This window comes from Mus musculus, chromosome 15 (genome assembly GCF_000001635.26).
Source record: "Mus musculus strain C57BL/6J chromosome 15, GRCm38.p6 C57BL/6J".
Classification (NCBI taxonomy): Eukaryota; Metazoa; Chordata; class Mammalia; order Rodentia; family Muridae; genus Mus; species Mus musculus.
The window spans coordinates 36,006,010-36,022,743 of NC_000081.6; the positions used below are offsets into that span (position 1 = coordinate 36,006,010).

Consider the following 16,734-nt stretch of genomic DNA (forward strand, 5'->3'; position numbering starts at 1 on the left):
TTTGCTTTCAACTAAAATAATATACTCAGTGCAGTCCAGACTTCAATGCAGCATCTGAACCAGGCTCGGAGATGGTAGGAATATTTGCACTGTCAAGATGAGACTCTTACTGAAAAAGTATAAAAACTAGGCCTTTAGGCCTAGGCTTGAGAATGTGACCTTTGTGACTCAATGCTCCAAGGCATGCTAATCATAAGACAGATAGCAACATTCCTCCACCCACCTACTTCCTGGGTTCAGGGAGTGTTTGTTCAAAAAGGGTCACCCTGACCATTTATGGAACCCGCTATCTATGCAAATGTGCTATTGTTAGAGGCTCATAGAGAGTGTCTTGAGAAATAACCCACACAATTACCAGGTATTCCTTGCGACTCTTGTGACTTCCACTCCCTTGTGACTCTTAATTGGTATTTTTGGTATTTTCCAATGACACCCTCCCCACCCCTTGAGTTGTGGTTTCTTCCTTTAAATACCCCATGTCCCAGCTACTCGGGGCCCATGGTCCTCTACCCCTGCGTGGTATACGACTGTGGGTCCCAGAGTGCACCTGGAATGAAAGTCCTCTTGTGGTTTGTATCAAGACAGTTTCTCGTGAGTGATTTGGGGCGTCACCTCTCTGAGTCAGAACGTGGGGGAGTCCTCATGTTGTGGGTCTTTCATTACAATGGCTGCATTTAACAATTAAGAGCTCCAGCTTTAAAAATGGATGATGGCCGAGCAGTGGGGGCACACGTCTTTAATCTCAGCACTCCGAAAGTAGAGGCAGGTGGATCCCTGAGTTTATGGCCAGCCTGGTCTACAGAGGGAGTTCCAAGTCAACCTGAGCTACACAGAGAAACCCTATCTTGAAAACAACAACAAAGTGGATCATGAATGTGGGTCTCCCTTCTCCCAGGGGTTGTTGGCCATGTCCATGAGGACTAAGGGTTATGGATGGCTCATGGGTACAACTGGCAATGACACACTGGGGCCAGCTTCAGGGAGATGCATCAGTTTTACTTGGGGTTACTACATAATCAAGGGTTATGTAGTTTTGGGGAAAGGAGGAATATCCAGGGTAGGCAAAGATCATTGGCTGAAAGCTAAGGTACAGATATGTCTCATTAGCGTGGGGAAACATTCCAGGAATCTCAGGCACTTGCTGAGTGGGTTCTTATTGTGGGTGGGAAGAAGCCAAACCTGTAATTTCACCAAGGCTACATGACATTCTGCAGGTAGAGTGTGGGGGTTTCAAGTTCGCCAGACATGGTCAGAGAAGGAGAAGGCCTGACAAAGAGAATCTGTCCTTTTACTCTGAGCTCAGAGGGTACTACAGACAATGGTAGACTTCAACCTTAATCAGTCAGGGAAACAAGAAACAAGACCAGAATCATAAAGCAAGCACAGAGAAGAAAATGCCAAGGAAGAATCAAATGGAAATACAAGGGGAATCCAGCATCTCAGACAGAAAGACCAGCTGAGGAGTTTATCTAGAACACACACTGATGAAGAGAGACCCAGGGGCAGGGCCGAGCTTGGAGATCAGTGGGAACTTCAAAACTGAGATGCAGAGAGAGAGGAGGACAGTCTCTCAGGGCCAAGGGAGTGAAGGTGGCTAAGTACAGGAGGGAAAGAGAAGAAGTCACAGACTGGAGCAGAAGCAACTCTCTGTTATCTGTCAAAAGGGAAAAAGAAAGGGTTTGTAGGCTTCAGTTTTTCAAAACCTACTTTAATAAGGGCTCTTAAGCATTTCACCTCCCCTCTAGCCCAGCGCCCACCAGAGCAGTGGAGAAGACAGGTTATCAGGATACTAGGGGAGTGGACCTGTTTAGAAATAGGGTGTTTTTGGCGGGGGAGGGGGATGGCGCAATTCAAGTCATCTGTCAGGACATCAGCAGTTCAGTCCACTAGCAAACACCAACCATGAATCAGCAGATGCAGGTCAGTCCACTCAGCCACCACACAAGAATCAGTGCTGGATCTATGAGATTCTGTGGATGTGGCAAGGAGCTGCCAGAATATCATAAATTCTTCATTGAGTTATTCTCTATGAAGTCAGGGCCAAGTGAAGATCAGCAACGAGATGTAAGGTGAACAAGATCATCATCAGCAAAGGCTAGCGAGGCCGAGCGAGGCAAACCAATGTTCCATCTTCTCTCCTATCTGTGGGGTCATAGTTATATTCTTTCTAAATGTCATGTGTCTGCTTCAGCAAAGCATCCTTTCACCCATGTCTGCTTCACCTGTTTGCCCCATCAAAACATATGACATAACTGAGTTCCCAAAGAAACCAGAAATTTCCACTTTAAAGATTTTCTAAGGTATTTGTTTCAAATAGACCTGCTTTGCAAGAAATGTCAAAAGAAGTTTTTTTAAGAGAAGAAAATCTGTAAAGGCTAGAAACTCTCTGCATAAATAAAGGAAGAACATTAAGAATTAAAAAGATGATATATTTTATTTTTATCTTAATTTTGTTAATATTCTACAGTGCTTGCACTACTCAGGAAGCAGCCCAATACTGTGGCCAGGAAGTGAACATTGACAACTGGGAAAAACTACTTTCTAGAGAATTATAATTAACATATTGAGAGAACAGAAAATTGAACATCAGGAAAACAAACAAATTGATAAAATCTCAGCTGAAGCAGAGGAGGGAGAAAGACCAAAGCCCATGAGGCATCGAGCTCTTTCAGGGCTTTGTGAAACAGTGACCAGTTCCATAGCTACCGAAGAGGGCTTTTGCAGGCACGGTGCCAGGGACATTCTATCTAGCAGGGCACAGTGATCCACACCTTGTCTGGTAATTCCAGAGACTCAGGAGGGTTGAGGACAGCCTGGATGGCACAGCAAGGTCCTCACCTCCAAAAGCAAACAGAAGGCAAATGCCTGAGTCCCTTCTTTAGAGGAGAGGGGACCTTCCAAGTATATTAGTTGATACGGTCCCTATTTAAAGTTCCAAACTACGTGGAGAATTTGGGGTGACAGTTTTATCTTTGAAAAGACCTCTCAGGACTGTGTGGGACTATAGGGCATAGCTTCTAGTCCAGGTTGTAGTCCTTGGAATGCGTTAGTTATGTAGGTCACAAGGGCCCTTCTCAGGTTTTCTCTTACATGTGGTCTGGTTCTCTTTTGCCACATGTAGCTTGCACCAGGGCTTCTCCCTTTCTAAGCACTGTTTCTTTTGGCTCTAACAGTCTGCATCAAGAGTAGTGCAAGTCTGAATTGAAATCACCAAGGTGTCTGGAAGGCATGCATAGAGTGGTTCAAGGCACCTGAAATGCTAACCCTCATTGTGTGGGTCCTGTGGGTACCGCTGTGTAGAGACCAATGCTTCCATAGCTCCACCACCTCTGGGAATCGGGGTGGAGGGCTCTTCTGTGTTTCCTGTTAGTTACACTAGGAATAGTTACACCCCTAGTCATTCAGTGCATAGATCTGCTAAACAGATATGGTGAGTCTGCAAGGGATATCTGTTAAAGATTACACATGCTTTTCCTTATAGAGTATGATAGTCAAAAGTCTTTAATTCTTCTAGCCTATCATAGATGTATTCTAAAGGAACTCAGACTATTCAACACCCTGGGCATTCAGCTTCTCAGGCTAGTTAACGTTGGCTTAAAGAAATCCTACAAAAGAAAAACATGCATGAAACTAAGGTACATAGAGAAATAAATACAAACAATAGTCATAAAAATTAAGAGAACATTAAAAACAAATAAACACATACTGGTACTGTTCAGGGCATTATGCCGTTAACCTAAGAGGTGGGGGCCAGGAGACGGTGCCTGTCGGGGCTCACTGGGAGGAAAATAAGATAAGTAGCCTGAGAAAGTTAGGCCTACTCCCGTGTTCCTATCCTCCAAGGGTTGGAAAACAGGATTCTGAGAAACCAGGTTAAGGCAGAGGATAATGAAGGCACTTTTGCCGGCTTCTGTGAGTACTGGGCTAATTGTTGACACACACACTACATTCTATGGTTAGACTGCTCTGGAAATGGCTGGTTAAACTCTAGCAGGGAACCCAGTCAGAATCCTCCGGTTCATCATCGTCTGTGTAGAGAGGAACCCGGGCTTGGTGTTTGGCCCTGTCATATACTCCCAGCATCGATGAGTTTAGAAAGCCTGCATTTCTTCCTGAGAGGATCCCTTCTTGGGGGATGGTACCATCAATCAGAAGACAAGCTGTTGCTACCCTTTGGTTGGAGGTGAGGCATGGGTGTGTGAGGGGACGTGGTTGGGTCTGTGTAGATTTGCCAGTGGGAGGGTGTGCAGTCAAAGGGAGTCTCACACACAGGCTTACCTGGTACTTGTCAGCAGGAGGATCTGAGCGTGGGCTGGAAAGCTGCTATCCTGGAAAACAAGAGACATATTAGGCACGGATTCCTATCTCTCCTCCTTGGCAGAGGAGAAGTTCTAGAGACACAGAGAGACTGAACATTCTCCTAATTGGAGGGTGAGACGCTGGCAGTGGGGGAAAGGTGGGGCCTTGGACGAGAAGGTTAGGAGAGAAGCAGAAAGACAAGAGCTGAAGGCAGGCAATCACGGGAACTGACTCTGGATGCTGTGAAGAGACACATTCTTCTTCAGAGACAGAGCGGAGCCAGTGGAAGGCTTAAGCAAGTTTGTGAAAGATGATGTACCTGCACAAGACAAAAGACAAGAGAGACAGAGTGACGCGCTCGTTGCAGACACCTTACCTTACTGTGCGGTAGACAGCAGCAAAGCAGCGCTGTATACAAGAGGCAAAAAATTACCTGTGAACATTTTTCTTTCCACTTCTTCTTGGATTTTCAGAAGAATTCGCTCTTGTTCCAAGGCTTCTATGTACTTTGAATAACACCAGGTTGGCTAAAAAAAAAAAAAAAAAAAAAAAAAAAAAATTCAAATTTAATTATGAAAAAACTTCCCAGATTGCCCTTAAGAAAGAAACAGCAGGCAACATAAATTTTATTATTCTTTCATTTAAACTTTTAATCCACATATAACACGTTCTAAGAAAAGTACATCTTAGTCATGTATAGTGGCTGATGCCTGTAATTCCAGTGTAAATGAGTCTGAGGTTAAGAGGATTAGCATAACTTTTAGGCTAACCTGGGCTACATGTAAAGCCAGGCCAGCCTGAACTATGCAATGATATTCTGTTTCAAAAACAACAAACCAAAAGGGGAATATATTTGAGATTTTTCATCATATGTCTCAAATGATAATATAGATTTTCACAAACAATGTACACATCTCGATCTTTCTAACTGTGTGCCACAGACCATTATCAACCCACCTCCCTTTCATCAGAATATGTATTACGTAACACAGCTACTTCTTCCTGTAGCCTCGATGTCACTGAGGGAGGGAGAATGTGAGGATGCGGATACTGTTGATTGCCAATGTCACAGCGCTTAGGGTACAGCGACAGTGACTCAGTTACCTTTATATTGATTATGAACTTAGTGTTTACAAAGTACTCAAGATTATCTGGGGGAGGGGTGATGATTTTGAATTTAAACTGCCTGCTGAATAATAATTGATAACTATTCCTTAATTTCTAGAGTGACAACCCGTGTACTTAAAAAGGCACTGTATATCCGTGTATTTTTAAGGTGCCTTTGATTTCCAGATGTTCTCCAGTTTCCTACAGAAATCTTAAGCTACAGACAGGACATGATTTTTTTTTCCTTTTGAATTTTTTTATTAGCTATTTTCTATATTTACATTTCAAATGTTATCCCCTTTCCTAGTTTCCCCTCTGAAAATCCTCTATCCCCTCCCCCTCTCCCTGCTCTCCAACCCACCCACTCCCATTCCCAGTCCTGGCATTCCCCTATACTGGGGCATAGAGCCTTCACAGGACCAAGGACCTCTCCTCCCATTGATGACCGACTAGGCCATCCTCTGCTACATGTGCAGTTAGAGCCAGGAGTCCCTCCGTGTTTTTTCTTTGATTGGTGGTTTAATCCCAGGGAGCTCTGGGTATACTGCTTAGCTCATATTGTTGTTCCTCCTATGGGGCTGTAAACCCCTTCAGCTCCTTGGGTACTTTCTCTAGTTCCTTCATTGGGGACCAGACAGGGCATGATTATTATCAGAGCCAGTATCACCACCACCACCATCACCACTATCACCACCATCACCACCATCACCACCATCACCACCACCACCACCACCATCACCACCATCACCACCATCACCACTATCACCACCATCACCACCATCACCACTACCACCACCATCACCACCATCACCAACCATCATCATCATCACCATCATTGTTATCCTTTCTTTCTTTTAGCAGATACAAAAAGAGATTATAAGCCTTTTTGCAGGCTTCAAGATAATACTGGCTCCTGAGAACAGAGCACATATCAAAGCCTGTGTCTCCATTCCCTTGTTTATGCATACGCTATGCTTCTGACAGGTCATGCTGATAATTCGCTGATGCTTATACAGAGTCTCACTCTAGATATCACATTTGATAGAGCTGTAAGTACACGTATCTACAAAACCAGCCATTTCTCTTCTTTTGTGAGAGTTCTATAGTCTCTCAGCTAGCAACTTATTTTGCATTTCTAAGTGTTGAAAAATTTGTTTAATTAGTTGAAAAGTTAGTACTGTCCTAAGATGCAAATGTTTTTCAATACAAGTCATTAAAAATGAGTATAAATGAAACCCATGATGGTTCAGAGAGTTGGTGTGACGGTGCTCATAAGCCTGCAAGTGTCTTGTTGGCGGGTGTGCTCAACAAAGAGTTCAGAAACAGAGACTGAGCATTTAGCATTCACTGTCTTCAGGTTTACCCTGGGTGAGGTTGGGAAGGACTCTGGTGGACCACATGCCTAGTATTCATGAGGCCCTGAATTTCAATCTCAACGCGCTCTGAGAGAAAAGAAACCCTCCAAACCATAAAATATGACTTTCCTTTATCACACTGATTGGGTAATTTCATCTCCCAGAAGACTACCATCTTTGCCCATTTTCATACCTGTCCCATACTCTGACCAGCAGCACCACAGAGCTCCCTTAGCCCAACAACCCCCTGCAGCTGTGAGCACCATGCACTTGCTGCTCTAGAGAGGAGTGTGTCCTAGAGTCTTACCTGCCGGCCATAGGACTGCAGGACTAGTAGGGACTCGCTGCCTAAGACAGGTTTTGTAAGAGAGCCTGTAGTACTTGCATACTGCTTAACTCCACTCTGCAAGTAAGAAACCAGGTTATTCCAAAATGGATAATGCGAACTTAAGAGGTTATAATATCACACAAGAACATAGTTCGACCACAGTTGAAGTCTCAAGCCACTGTTAAGCGCACCTTTCACTCTGCCATGTTAATATGAAAACACTGAATGATAAACGAGATGAAAATGAGGTAGAATATAAAAATCTAAGCATCCGAGGAGGACAACCGATAGTCCTCACGAACATATATCTACATTTCCACAGGGAGAGCGCATGGGCATAGCATTACACACGATGGAATCGGGGTGCATGGGCTTGTTTTCATGCAGGTATAGTGGGGAAATGTTCCAGTGTGAGGAATACAGAACTGCAGGTTGGCAGGCCCTTGTGTGGCTTAACTCCTAGGTGTTTGCCGAGAGGCAGTATGTGCTGTGTGGTGACATGAATACACCATATGTACACTGTAGTGGCTGAATGGCCTCACACACAGATATTTGCTGAATGGATGATATAGTAACCATGCCAGTATGTTCAATGGATGAGTGGAGGATATGTAATACCAACTTTCATTCTTTCAAGTAGAAACTAAGGTCATTTCTAAACTTGTACATTAGAAATCAACCAGTACACAGAAAATCTGTGTTCACTTCTGTGATGAGTCCCTCATGTACAATAATTTCCTACATACATGTTACCTGAATTAGAAAGAATGAACATTTTTTTTTGTTTTTTTTTTTGGTTTTTTTTTTTTTTTTTTTTTTGGTTTTTTGAGACAGGGTTTCTCTGTATAGCCCTGGTTGTCCTGGAACTCACTTTGTAGACCAGCCTGGCCTCGAACTCAGAAATCCGCCTGCCTCTGCCTCCTGAGTGCTGGGATTAAAGGCGTGCGCCACAACGCCTGGCTAAGAATGAACATCTTAAACAATGTATGTTGTCAAACATGTGTGTGCACATGTGCGTGCAAGTGTGCACACTTTCACACGCATGCCAGTGTGTATTTTCATAAAAGTGTGGGTGTGCCTGTGTATGGAGGCCAGAGAACAACCTTGCTTGCCAGTGCCTTGTTTTATGAGACAAGGTCTTTCGTTCCTCCTGTCTCTGTCTCCCAGCTCTGGGATGACATGAATGTGCCCAGCTTATTCTGTGGTTCTGGGGTCAAACTCACAGCAAGCTGCACCGCATTGACTTAGCTTCATTGATGAGACAGTACTTCTATGATCTAGTTAAACTGGACAGAGCATTCCCTAAGGTTCCCTCCACCCTTCTGTGATTTCTCCATTGAATTCCCATCAAGAACGGAAGTAGAGGACACAGCTGTGCCATCCTGACATAGAGATCACCATGCCTGCTGAGACAACCATCTTTACGTGTGGCTTGCTGGGCTGCATATGTCCTCCTCTGTCCTTTACTCTGGGATGTGAGTGTTACAATTCTCTCCATTTACTGACAAAATGAGACTAAGAGGAAATGACCGTTTTGCTGAGAGGACAGATCTGGGGGGAGAGGGAGGGCATTAGCTGCTCTCTGGACAACCCAAATCCAGTTCTCAGCACCCAGGTAGGCAGCTCAGAATAGACTATAACTCTAACCGCAGGGACTCTACACCTTCTAGTCATCATGGGGACCTACATGTATGTGACACATGTATAGACATACATAGAAAAATTAAAAATAGTAATAAAAAGAAAACAACCAATGGAATAGAGCTAATGATAGGGCTAGGATGAAAAGCCAGGAAGTCCCATGAGGATGCTCCTCACCATACTGTGCTGTGTGCTCCCGAATGAGCAAATACCTTTCAATCATATGGTTGAATAGTTTTTCATACATACATGCCAGCTAATTATCTTACATGCTTAAGTCATATAGATACATACTACTACCATCAGCTGATAAGTGAAATTGGCATTCCAGGTTGGGAGCCATGCCCATAGAGATGCCTCTCAGGAATAGAGCAGGAGCTGCCGCTCTGGCATCTGCATGTGCTTGTACAGGTACCATACACATGCATATGCATCTCTCTGTCTCTGTCTCTGCCTTTCTTTGTCTGTCTCTGCCTTTCTTTGTCTCTGTCTGTCTGTCTGTCTATCTGTCTGTTTCTCTCTCTCTCTCTCTCTCTCTCTCTCACACACACACACACACACCCACACACACACACACACACACACACACACACACACACACACACACAAAACACACACACAGGAGAAGTAGGATCACTCCAGCAAATGGAAGCTGCTGGTGTTGTCTAGAGGTGTCAACAAAAGCCTTCCTGAAGAACCTATCTGACATCACTTCTGGGAAATTCAGAACAGCCGGGTTGCTGTGAAGGAAGGCTTTGCAGTTACTTCCTTAGCGTCTCTGCACACTTCCCCAGCCCACATTCTTCTATCAGCCATGCAAACCACCTTTCTTTTCGAAGTGTGCTTGCGGCGGATGGGATGGGCTTGCTCTTACCTTTCCCGCCTTGTCCTCTTCTGTGTCTGACGCTTTCCTTTTCTGCTTATGTTCCTGTCTTCTCTCTAAAACACTCATGATTTTCTCGTCAGTTAAATTCTTCCTAAACTCACAAAACTGTGGCCAAAACTTAAACAGAACCCCAAAAATTGTCATCTGTATATATAAAAAAAAGTATGTCTCAGAATATGATTTTCTACAGATGTACTGATTTAACTCTAGTATACCACAATAGAGGATTAGCTTCTCTATCCTTAATCTACACCGGGTCTCCCTCCCACACCTTGTCTGAGACTTCACAGCACAGAGAGCTCAGCACGTGCTTATCAGCAGGGTTTTTAGCTACCAGTGGAAAGTCCTTTAAAACACTCACAGAGTACACTTAAAAGTGCCTTTAGTCTTTATGTGTCTCTAACCAACTGGTCAAATTAGTAAAGACTCCATTAGGTCTTCTGAAATAAGAAATTGATGTTCTTTTTTTAAACTACCCCAGTTGGTCAGCCACTCTCTGCAGTGTTGTGCAAGTATTTCAAGTATTCAGTTCATCAAAGGAAACAAAGCGTTCCCCCCCCTACTCCCCGCACCCTCCCTGTCTTTTAGAAAAAGGAAATTCCATTTTGCCTCTGGAAAGCTCTTAAACAAAGCTGTGGATCTAAGAATAAATCCTGAGTAACTTTTAAATGACGTAATCTCTCTTTCGTGTAAGAGGGAGAAAAAGTAACATTTAAAAAGCAAACCGGCATGCTAGACCAAGCCTCTCTAAGAGGACACCACACATTAAATCATTAATTATGATATTTATAGAGATAAGAGTAGCTGTTGTAATTCCTGTGCTGAAGTTTTACATTAGCTCCACAGGCATATATTATTTCTAAGATAGGACTCTCCACATCAAATCAAGTCCAACATCTTATGGCTAAGAGTAGCTATTACTTAATGCCTTGAAGAAAAACGAGCCGTCCCATTAGGCTCCAAGCCAACTCTTAGAGTAAAAGAGGAAATTATTTTCAAAGTAAATGTTTGAATCCTGAATTAGCAAAAGTCACTACTCATCTCTTCTAGGCATAAATATAGTTACTTGCTAAAATTATTCATTCCCTTTGAAGTACAATCTTGTTATTGAATTCTGTAGCTTCCTTGGAAGCATGGATATAAAATTTGGAGAGCCATGTCAAAGGATGCCTTAGTAGACAAAGCATTAAACGGATTCTAAATGACATCATTACACCCATGGCTCATTGCAGCTCTCGCAACTCCACATCAGAGAGGCTTCTAATTGCAACAGATGGTGCTCAACACAGAGCCTCACAACTGTCCAAGGTGCAGAGAGGAAGAAATTATGAAATGCTCTATGAAACTAAATGGAGCATACATACCACACCCCCTCCTACAAAGGCTCGGGAATCGTTTGCAGAAGAGGGAGGGGAGGGGATGTAAGAGCCACAGGCACTGGATTATTGCAAGGATACTGTCTTCCAGACAGAGCAGAGCAGTGGTGACAGCACGCACAATGTCCGTGCAAGCCCAAGCCAGACAAAATTCAGGCATGGAGATGGGAGTCGGACACACAGTCCCATCCCTAAAGGTGGAGCTACTGGCAACTGTTAGCACTGGGAGAGGGAGGGAGGAAGAGCCTAAGAAGGTAGCCCCTGATAGGTTGGTCATACTTCGGCAGAAAGCTACGCATCTAAGATTATTTGGGTAGCACAAATTTGGTCTTGATGGGTGAAATAAAAAAAAAAAAAAAGGAAAAAAGAAGAAAAGGCACAAAGATGGGTGGGTAGGCTGGATCTGAAAAGAGTTAAGCGGGCCTGTGTACAAGACAAAAGCACATTGTGTGAAACTCTTGAATATCAATTGATAGAGGATTAGATATTAGATAGATAGATAGGTAGATAGATGACAGATAGATAGATGATAGATACAATGTATACCATAAGTCTCTTCAACTTGAATGCCTGTCTTCTTTTAGTTGGCATCTATTAACCCTATTTCTCAGTTATCTCTGTAAAACTCGAGGCATTCTCAGCTTAAAAATGTGCATGCCATACATCAGCCTTTCTTCTAAACGTTACCTTATCAGGACCCATGTTTTCAATGGAAGGTATGAAAATGTTATAATCCCCCAAGTAGCAATTGAGATTTGAGTCTAATATTAAATTAATATACATTCTTCTGTACCTATAGAATCTTAAAAGACAACCAATTTCTAAGAAAAAAAAACCTAATGTATAGGATATCCCAGGATTCAGGTGATAGCGCCATTTTCTATCTGGGGGTCTGTCTGAGGTAGGTTCCAGCTGGAGAGCACATGAACACAGAAGCAATAGAGCTTCTTGGACAGGGTTCCTTCAGGCCTTCACCCTAAGCCAGGAGGTGGAGCTGACCCTCAGTCCTCTGTGCACCTTCCCTGCCAGAGGAGAGTTGGCCTCCAGGGAGTGCTCTGGCCCCCTGGATTCAGGAGTGAGCTGGTCTTCCATGAGTACTAACAGAGGCAAATAGACACACAGGAGGAACAAGCTCCAGCCAGAGACAGCTGGAAAATATAACACCAGAGATTACCAGATGGCAAAAGACAAACATAAAAATCTTTCCAATAGAAACCAAGACCACTCGGCATCATCAGAACCTAGTACTCTCACCACAGCGAGTCCTGGATACCCAAACACACTGGAAAAGCATAATTCAGATTTAAAATCATATCTCATGTTAGGAGAGGATTTTAAGAAGGGCATTAATAACTCACTTAAAGAAATACAGAAGAACACTGCTAAACAGGTAGAAGTCCTTAAAGAGGAAACACAAAAATCCCTTAAAAATTACAGGAAAACACATCCAAACAGGTGAAGAAATTGAACAAAACCATGCAAGATATAAAAATGGAAGTAGAAACAATAAAGAAAACACAAGGGAAACAACACTGGAGATAGAAATACTAAGAAAGAAAACATAAGCCAGAAACTTGAGCATCAGCAACAGAATACAAGAGATGGAAGAGAGAATCTCAGGTGCAGAAGATTCCATAGAGTACATGGACACAATAATCAAAGAAAATGCAAAATGCAAAAGGATCCTAACTCAAAACATCCAGGAAATCCAAGACAAAATGAGAAGACCAAACCTAAGGATAATAGGCATAGATGAGAATGAAGATTTTCAACTTAAAGGGCCAGAAAATATATTCAACAAAATCATAGTGGAAAACTTCCCTACCCTAAAGAAAGAGATGCCCATAAACATACAAGAAACCTACAGAACTCCAAATAGGATGGGCCAGAAAAGAAATTCCTCCTTACATACAATAATGGGAACAACAAATGTACTAAATAAAGATAAAATATTAAAAGCAGTAAGGGGAAAAGGTCAAGTAACATATAAAGGCAGGCCTATTAGAATTACACCTGACTTTTCATCAGAGACTATGAAGGCCAGAAGATCCTGGACAGATGTTATACAGACCCTAAGAGAACACAAATGCCAGCAAAACTCTCAATTACCATAGATGGAGAAACCAAAGCATTCCATGACAAAACCAAATTCACACAATATCTTTCCACAAATCCAGCCCTTCAAAGGATAATTAAGGGAAAACTCCAACACAAGGAGGGAAACTACACCCTAGAAAAATCAAGAAAGTAATCTTTCAACAAACCTAAAAGAAGATAGCCACAAGAACAGAATTCCAACTCTAACAACAAAAATAACAGGAAGCAACAAGGACTTTTCCTTAATATCTCTTAATATCAATGGACTCAACTCCCCAATAAAAAAACGTAGACTCACAGACTGGCTACATAAACAGGACTCAATATTTTTCTGCATACAGGAAACCCACCTCAGGAACAAAGACATATATTACCTCAGAGTAAAAGGCTGAAAAACAATTTTCCAAGCAAATGGTCCCAAGAAACAAGCTGGAGTACCGATTCTAATATCCAATAAAATCGACTTTCAACCCAAAGTTATCAAAAAAGACAAGGAGGGGCACTTCATACCAATCAAAGGTAAAATCTATCAAGATGAACTCTCAATTCTGAAAATCTATGAACCAAATGCAAGGGCATCCACATTCATTAAAGAAACGAAGGAAAGCTCAAAACACAAATTGCATGACACACAATAATAGTGGGAGACTTTAACACCCCACTCACATCCTGGAAACAGAAACTAAACAGAGACACAGAGAAACTAACAGAAGTTATGAAATAAATTGATTTAACAGATATCTATAGAACATTACATTCTAAAAAAAAAAAAGATTTGCCTTCTTCTTAGCACCTCATGGTACCTTCTCCAAATTGGTCAGAAAACAGGCCTTAATAGATACAAAAATGTTGAAATAATCCCATGCACCCTATCAGGTCACCACAGACTAAGGCTGGTCTTCAATAACAACATAAATAATAGAAAGTGAACATACACGTAGAAGCTGAACAACACTCTACTCAATGATAACTTGGTCCAGGAAGAAAGAAAGAAAGAAATTAAAGACTTTTTAGAGTTTAATGAAAATGAATCCACAACATACTCAAACTTATGGGCACAATGAAAGCAGTCCTAAGAGGAAAACTCATAGCTCTGAGTGCCTCCAAAAAGAAGCTGGAGCAAGCATACACTAGCAGCTTGATAGCACACCTGTAAGCTCTAGAACAAAAGGAAGCAAATACACCCAAGAGGAATAGAAGGGAGGGAATAATCGAACTCAGGGCTGAGATCAACCATGTGAAAACAAAAACAACTATATAAAGAATCAACCAAATCAGGAGCTGGTTCTTTGAGAGAATCAACAAGATAGATAAACCCCTAGCTAGACTAACTAGAGGTCACAGGGACAGTATCCTAATTAACAAAATCAGAAATGAAAAGGGAGACATAACAACAGAATATGAGGAAATTCAAAACATCATCAGATCTTACTACAAAAGCCTATATTCAACAAAACTGGAAAACCTGGATGAAATGGAAAATTTTCTAGATATATACCAGGTACCAAAGTTAAATCAGGATCAGATTAATTACCTAAACAATCCTATATCCCCTAAAAAAATAGAAACAGTCATTAATAGTCTCCCAACCAAAAAAAGCCCAGGGCCAGATGGGTTTAGTGCAGAGTTCTATCAGACCTTCAAAGAGGACATAATTCCAATTCTTCTCAAACTAATCCACAAAATAGAAACAGAAGGTACTTTACCCAATTCATTCCATGAAGCCACAATTATTCTGATACCTAAACACCACACACACACACACACACACAAAACAACAAAGAAAGAGAACTTCAGACCAATTTTCCTTTTGAATATCGATGCAAAAATACTCAATAAAATCCTCTCAAACTGAACCCAAGAACACATTAAAATGATCATCCATAATGATCAAGTAGGCTTCATCCCAGGGATGGAGGGATGGTTTAATATACAGAAATCCATCAACATAATCCACTATATAAATAAACTCAAAGACAAAAACCATATGATCATCTCATTAGATGCCGAGAAAGCATTCGACAAATCCACCATCCATTCATAATAAAAGTCTTGGAAAGATCAGCAATTCAAGGCCCATTCCTAAACATATTAAAAACAATATACAGCAAACTAGTAGTCAACATCAAACTAAATGGTGAGAAACTTGAAGCAATCCCACTAAAATCAGGGACTAGACAAGGCTGTCACTCTCTCCCTACCTACTCAATATAATACTTGAAGTTCTAGTCAGAGCAACTAGACAACAAAAGGAGATCAAAGGGATACAAATTGGAAAGGAAGAAGTGAAAATATCACCATTTGTAGATGATATGATAGTATATATAAGTGACCCTAAAAATTCCACCAGAGAACTCCTAAACCTGATAAACAGCTTCTGTGCAGTAGCTGGATATAAAGTTAACTCAAACAAATCAGTGGCCTTTCTCTGCACAAAGGATAAACAGGCTGAGAAAGAAATTAGGGAAACAACACCCTTCTCAATAGTCACAAATAATATAAAATACCTTGGTGTGACTCTAACTAAAGAAGTGAAAGATCTGTATGATAAGAACTTCAAGTCTCTGAAGAAAGAAACTGAAGATCTCAGAAGATGGAAAGATCTCCCATGCTCATGGATTGGCAGGATTAATATAGTCAAAATGGCTATCTTGTCAAAAGCAATCTACAGACTCAATGCAATCCCCATCAAAATTCCAACTCAATTCTTCACAGAGTTAGAAAGGGCAATTTGTAAATTCATCTGGAATAACAAAAATCCTAGGATAGCAAAAACTATTCTCAACAATAAAAGAACCTCTGGGAGAATCACCATGCTTGACCTCAAGCTGTACTACAGAGCAATTGTGATAAAAACTGCATGGTACTGGTATAGTTACAGACATGTAGATCAATGTAACAGAATTGAAGACCCATAAATGAACCCACACACCTATGGTCACTTGATCTTTGACAAATAAGCTAAAACCATCCAGTGGAAAAAAGAAAGCATGTTCAGCAAATGGTGCTGGCACAGCTGTAGGTTATCCTGTAGAAGAATGCGAATTGATCCATTCTTATCTCCTTGTACAAAGCTCAAGTCTAAGTGGATCAAGGAACTCCACATAAAACCAGAGACACTGAAACTTATAGAGGAGAAAGTAGGGAACAGAAGAGGAATGGCTTGTGCTGTAAGATGAAGAATCCACAAATGGGATGTCATAAAATTGCAAAGCTTCTGTAAGGCAAAGGACACTGTCAATAAGAGAAAATATCTTTACCAATCCTAAATCAGATAGGGGACTAATATCCAATATATATAAAGAACTCAGGAAAACCAAATAACCCTATTAAAAAATGGGGTGCAGAGCTAAACACAGAAATCCCCACTGAGGAATATTGAATGGCTGAGAAGCACCTGAAAAAATGTCCAACATCCTTAATCATCAGGGAAATGCAAATAAAACCACCCTGAGATTCCACCTCACACCAGTCAGAATGCCTAAGATCAAAAACTCAGGAGACAGCAGATGCTGATGAGGATGTGGAGAAAGACGAACACTCCTCCATTGCTGGTGGGATTGCAAACTGGAACAACCACTCTGAAAATCAGTTTGGTGGTTCCTCAGAAAACTGGACATAGTTCTACTGGAAGATCCAGCAATA

The 16,734-nt window shown here is 41.7% G+C and overlaps 1 protein-coding gene across 8 annotated transcripts in view; it reads right to left on the minus strand.

Annotated features, from left to right (window-relative positions):
• Positions 1–16,734, minus strand: part of Rgs22 (regulator of G-protein signalling 22) — a 180,065-nt gene that overhangs the window by 45,502 nt on the left and 117,829 nt on the right. For 2 of the 8 annotated variants that reach the window (XM_011245372.3, XM_011245371.3), the window contains exons 23-27: positions 9,605–9,760; positions 7,069–7,164; positions 4,733–4,826; positions 4,532–4,618; positions 4,279–4,328 (exon numbers count right to left, since the gene is read on the minus strand). In XM_011245372.3, coding sequence (XP_011243674.1) covers positions 4,324–4,328; positions 4,532–4,618; positions 4,733–4,826; positions 7,069–7,164; positions 9,605–9,760 — 438 coding nt within the window. In that variant the 3' untranslated portion in view covers positions 4,279–4,323. Of the gene's footprint in view, positions 1–206; positions 1,655–1,678; positions 2,143–3,467; positions 3,606–4,278; positions 4,329–4,531; positions 4,619–4,732; positions 4,827–7,068; positions 7,165–9,604; positions 9,761–16,734 lie in introns of those variants that run through there. The other 6 variants (XM_011245373.3, XM_011245370.3, NM_001195748.1 and 3 more) reach the window with 6 other exon arrangements.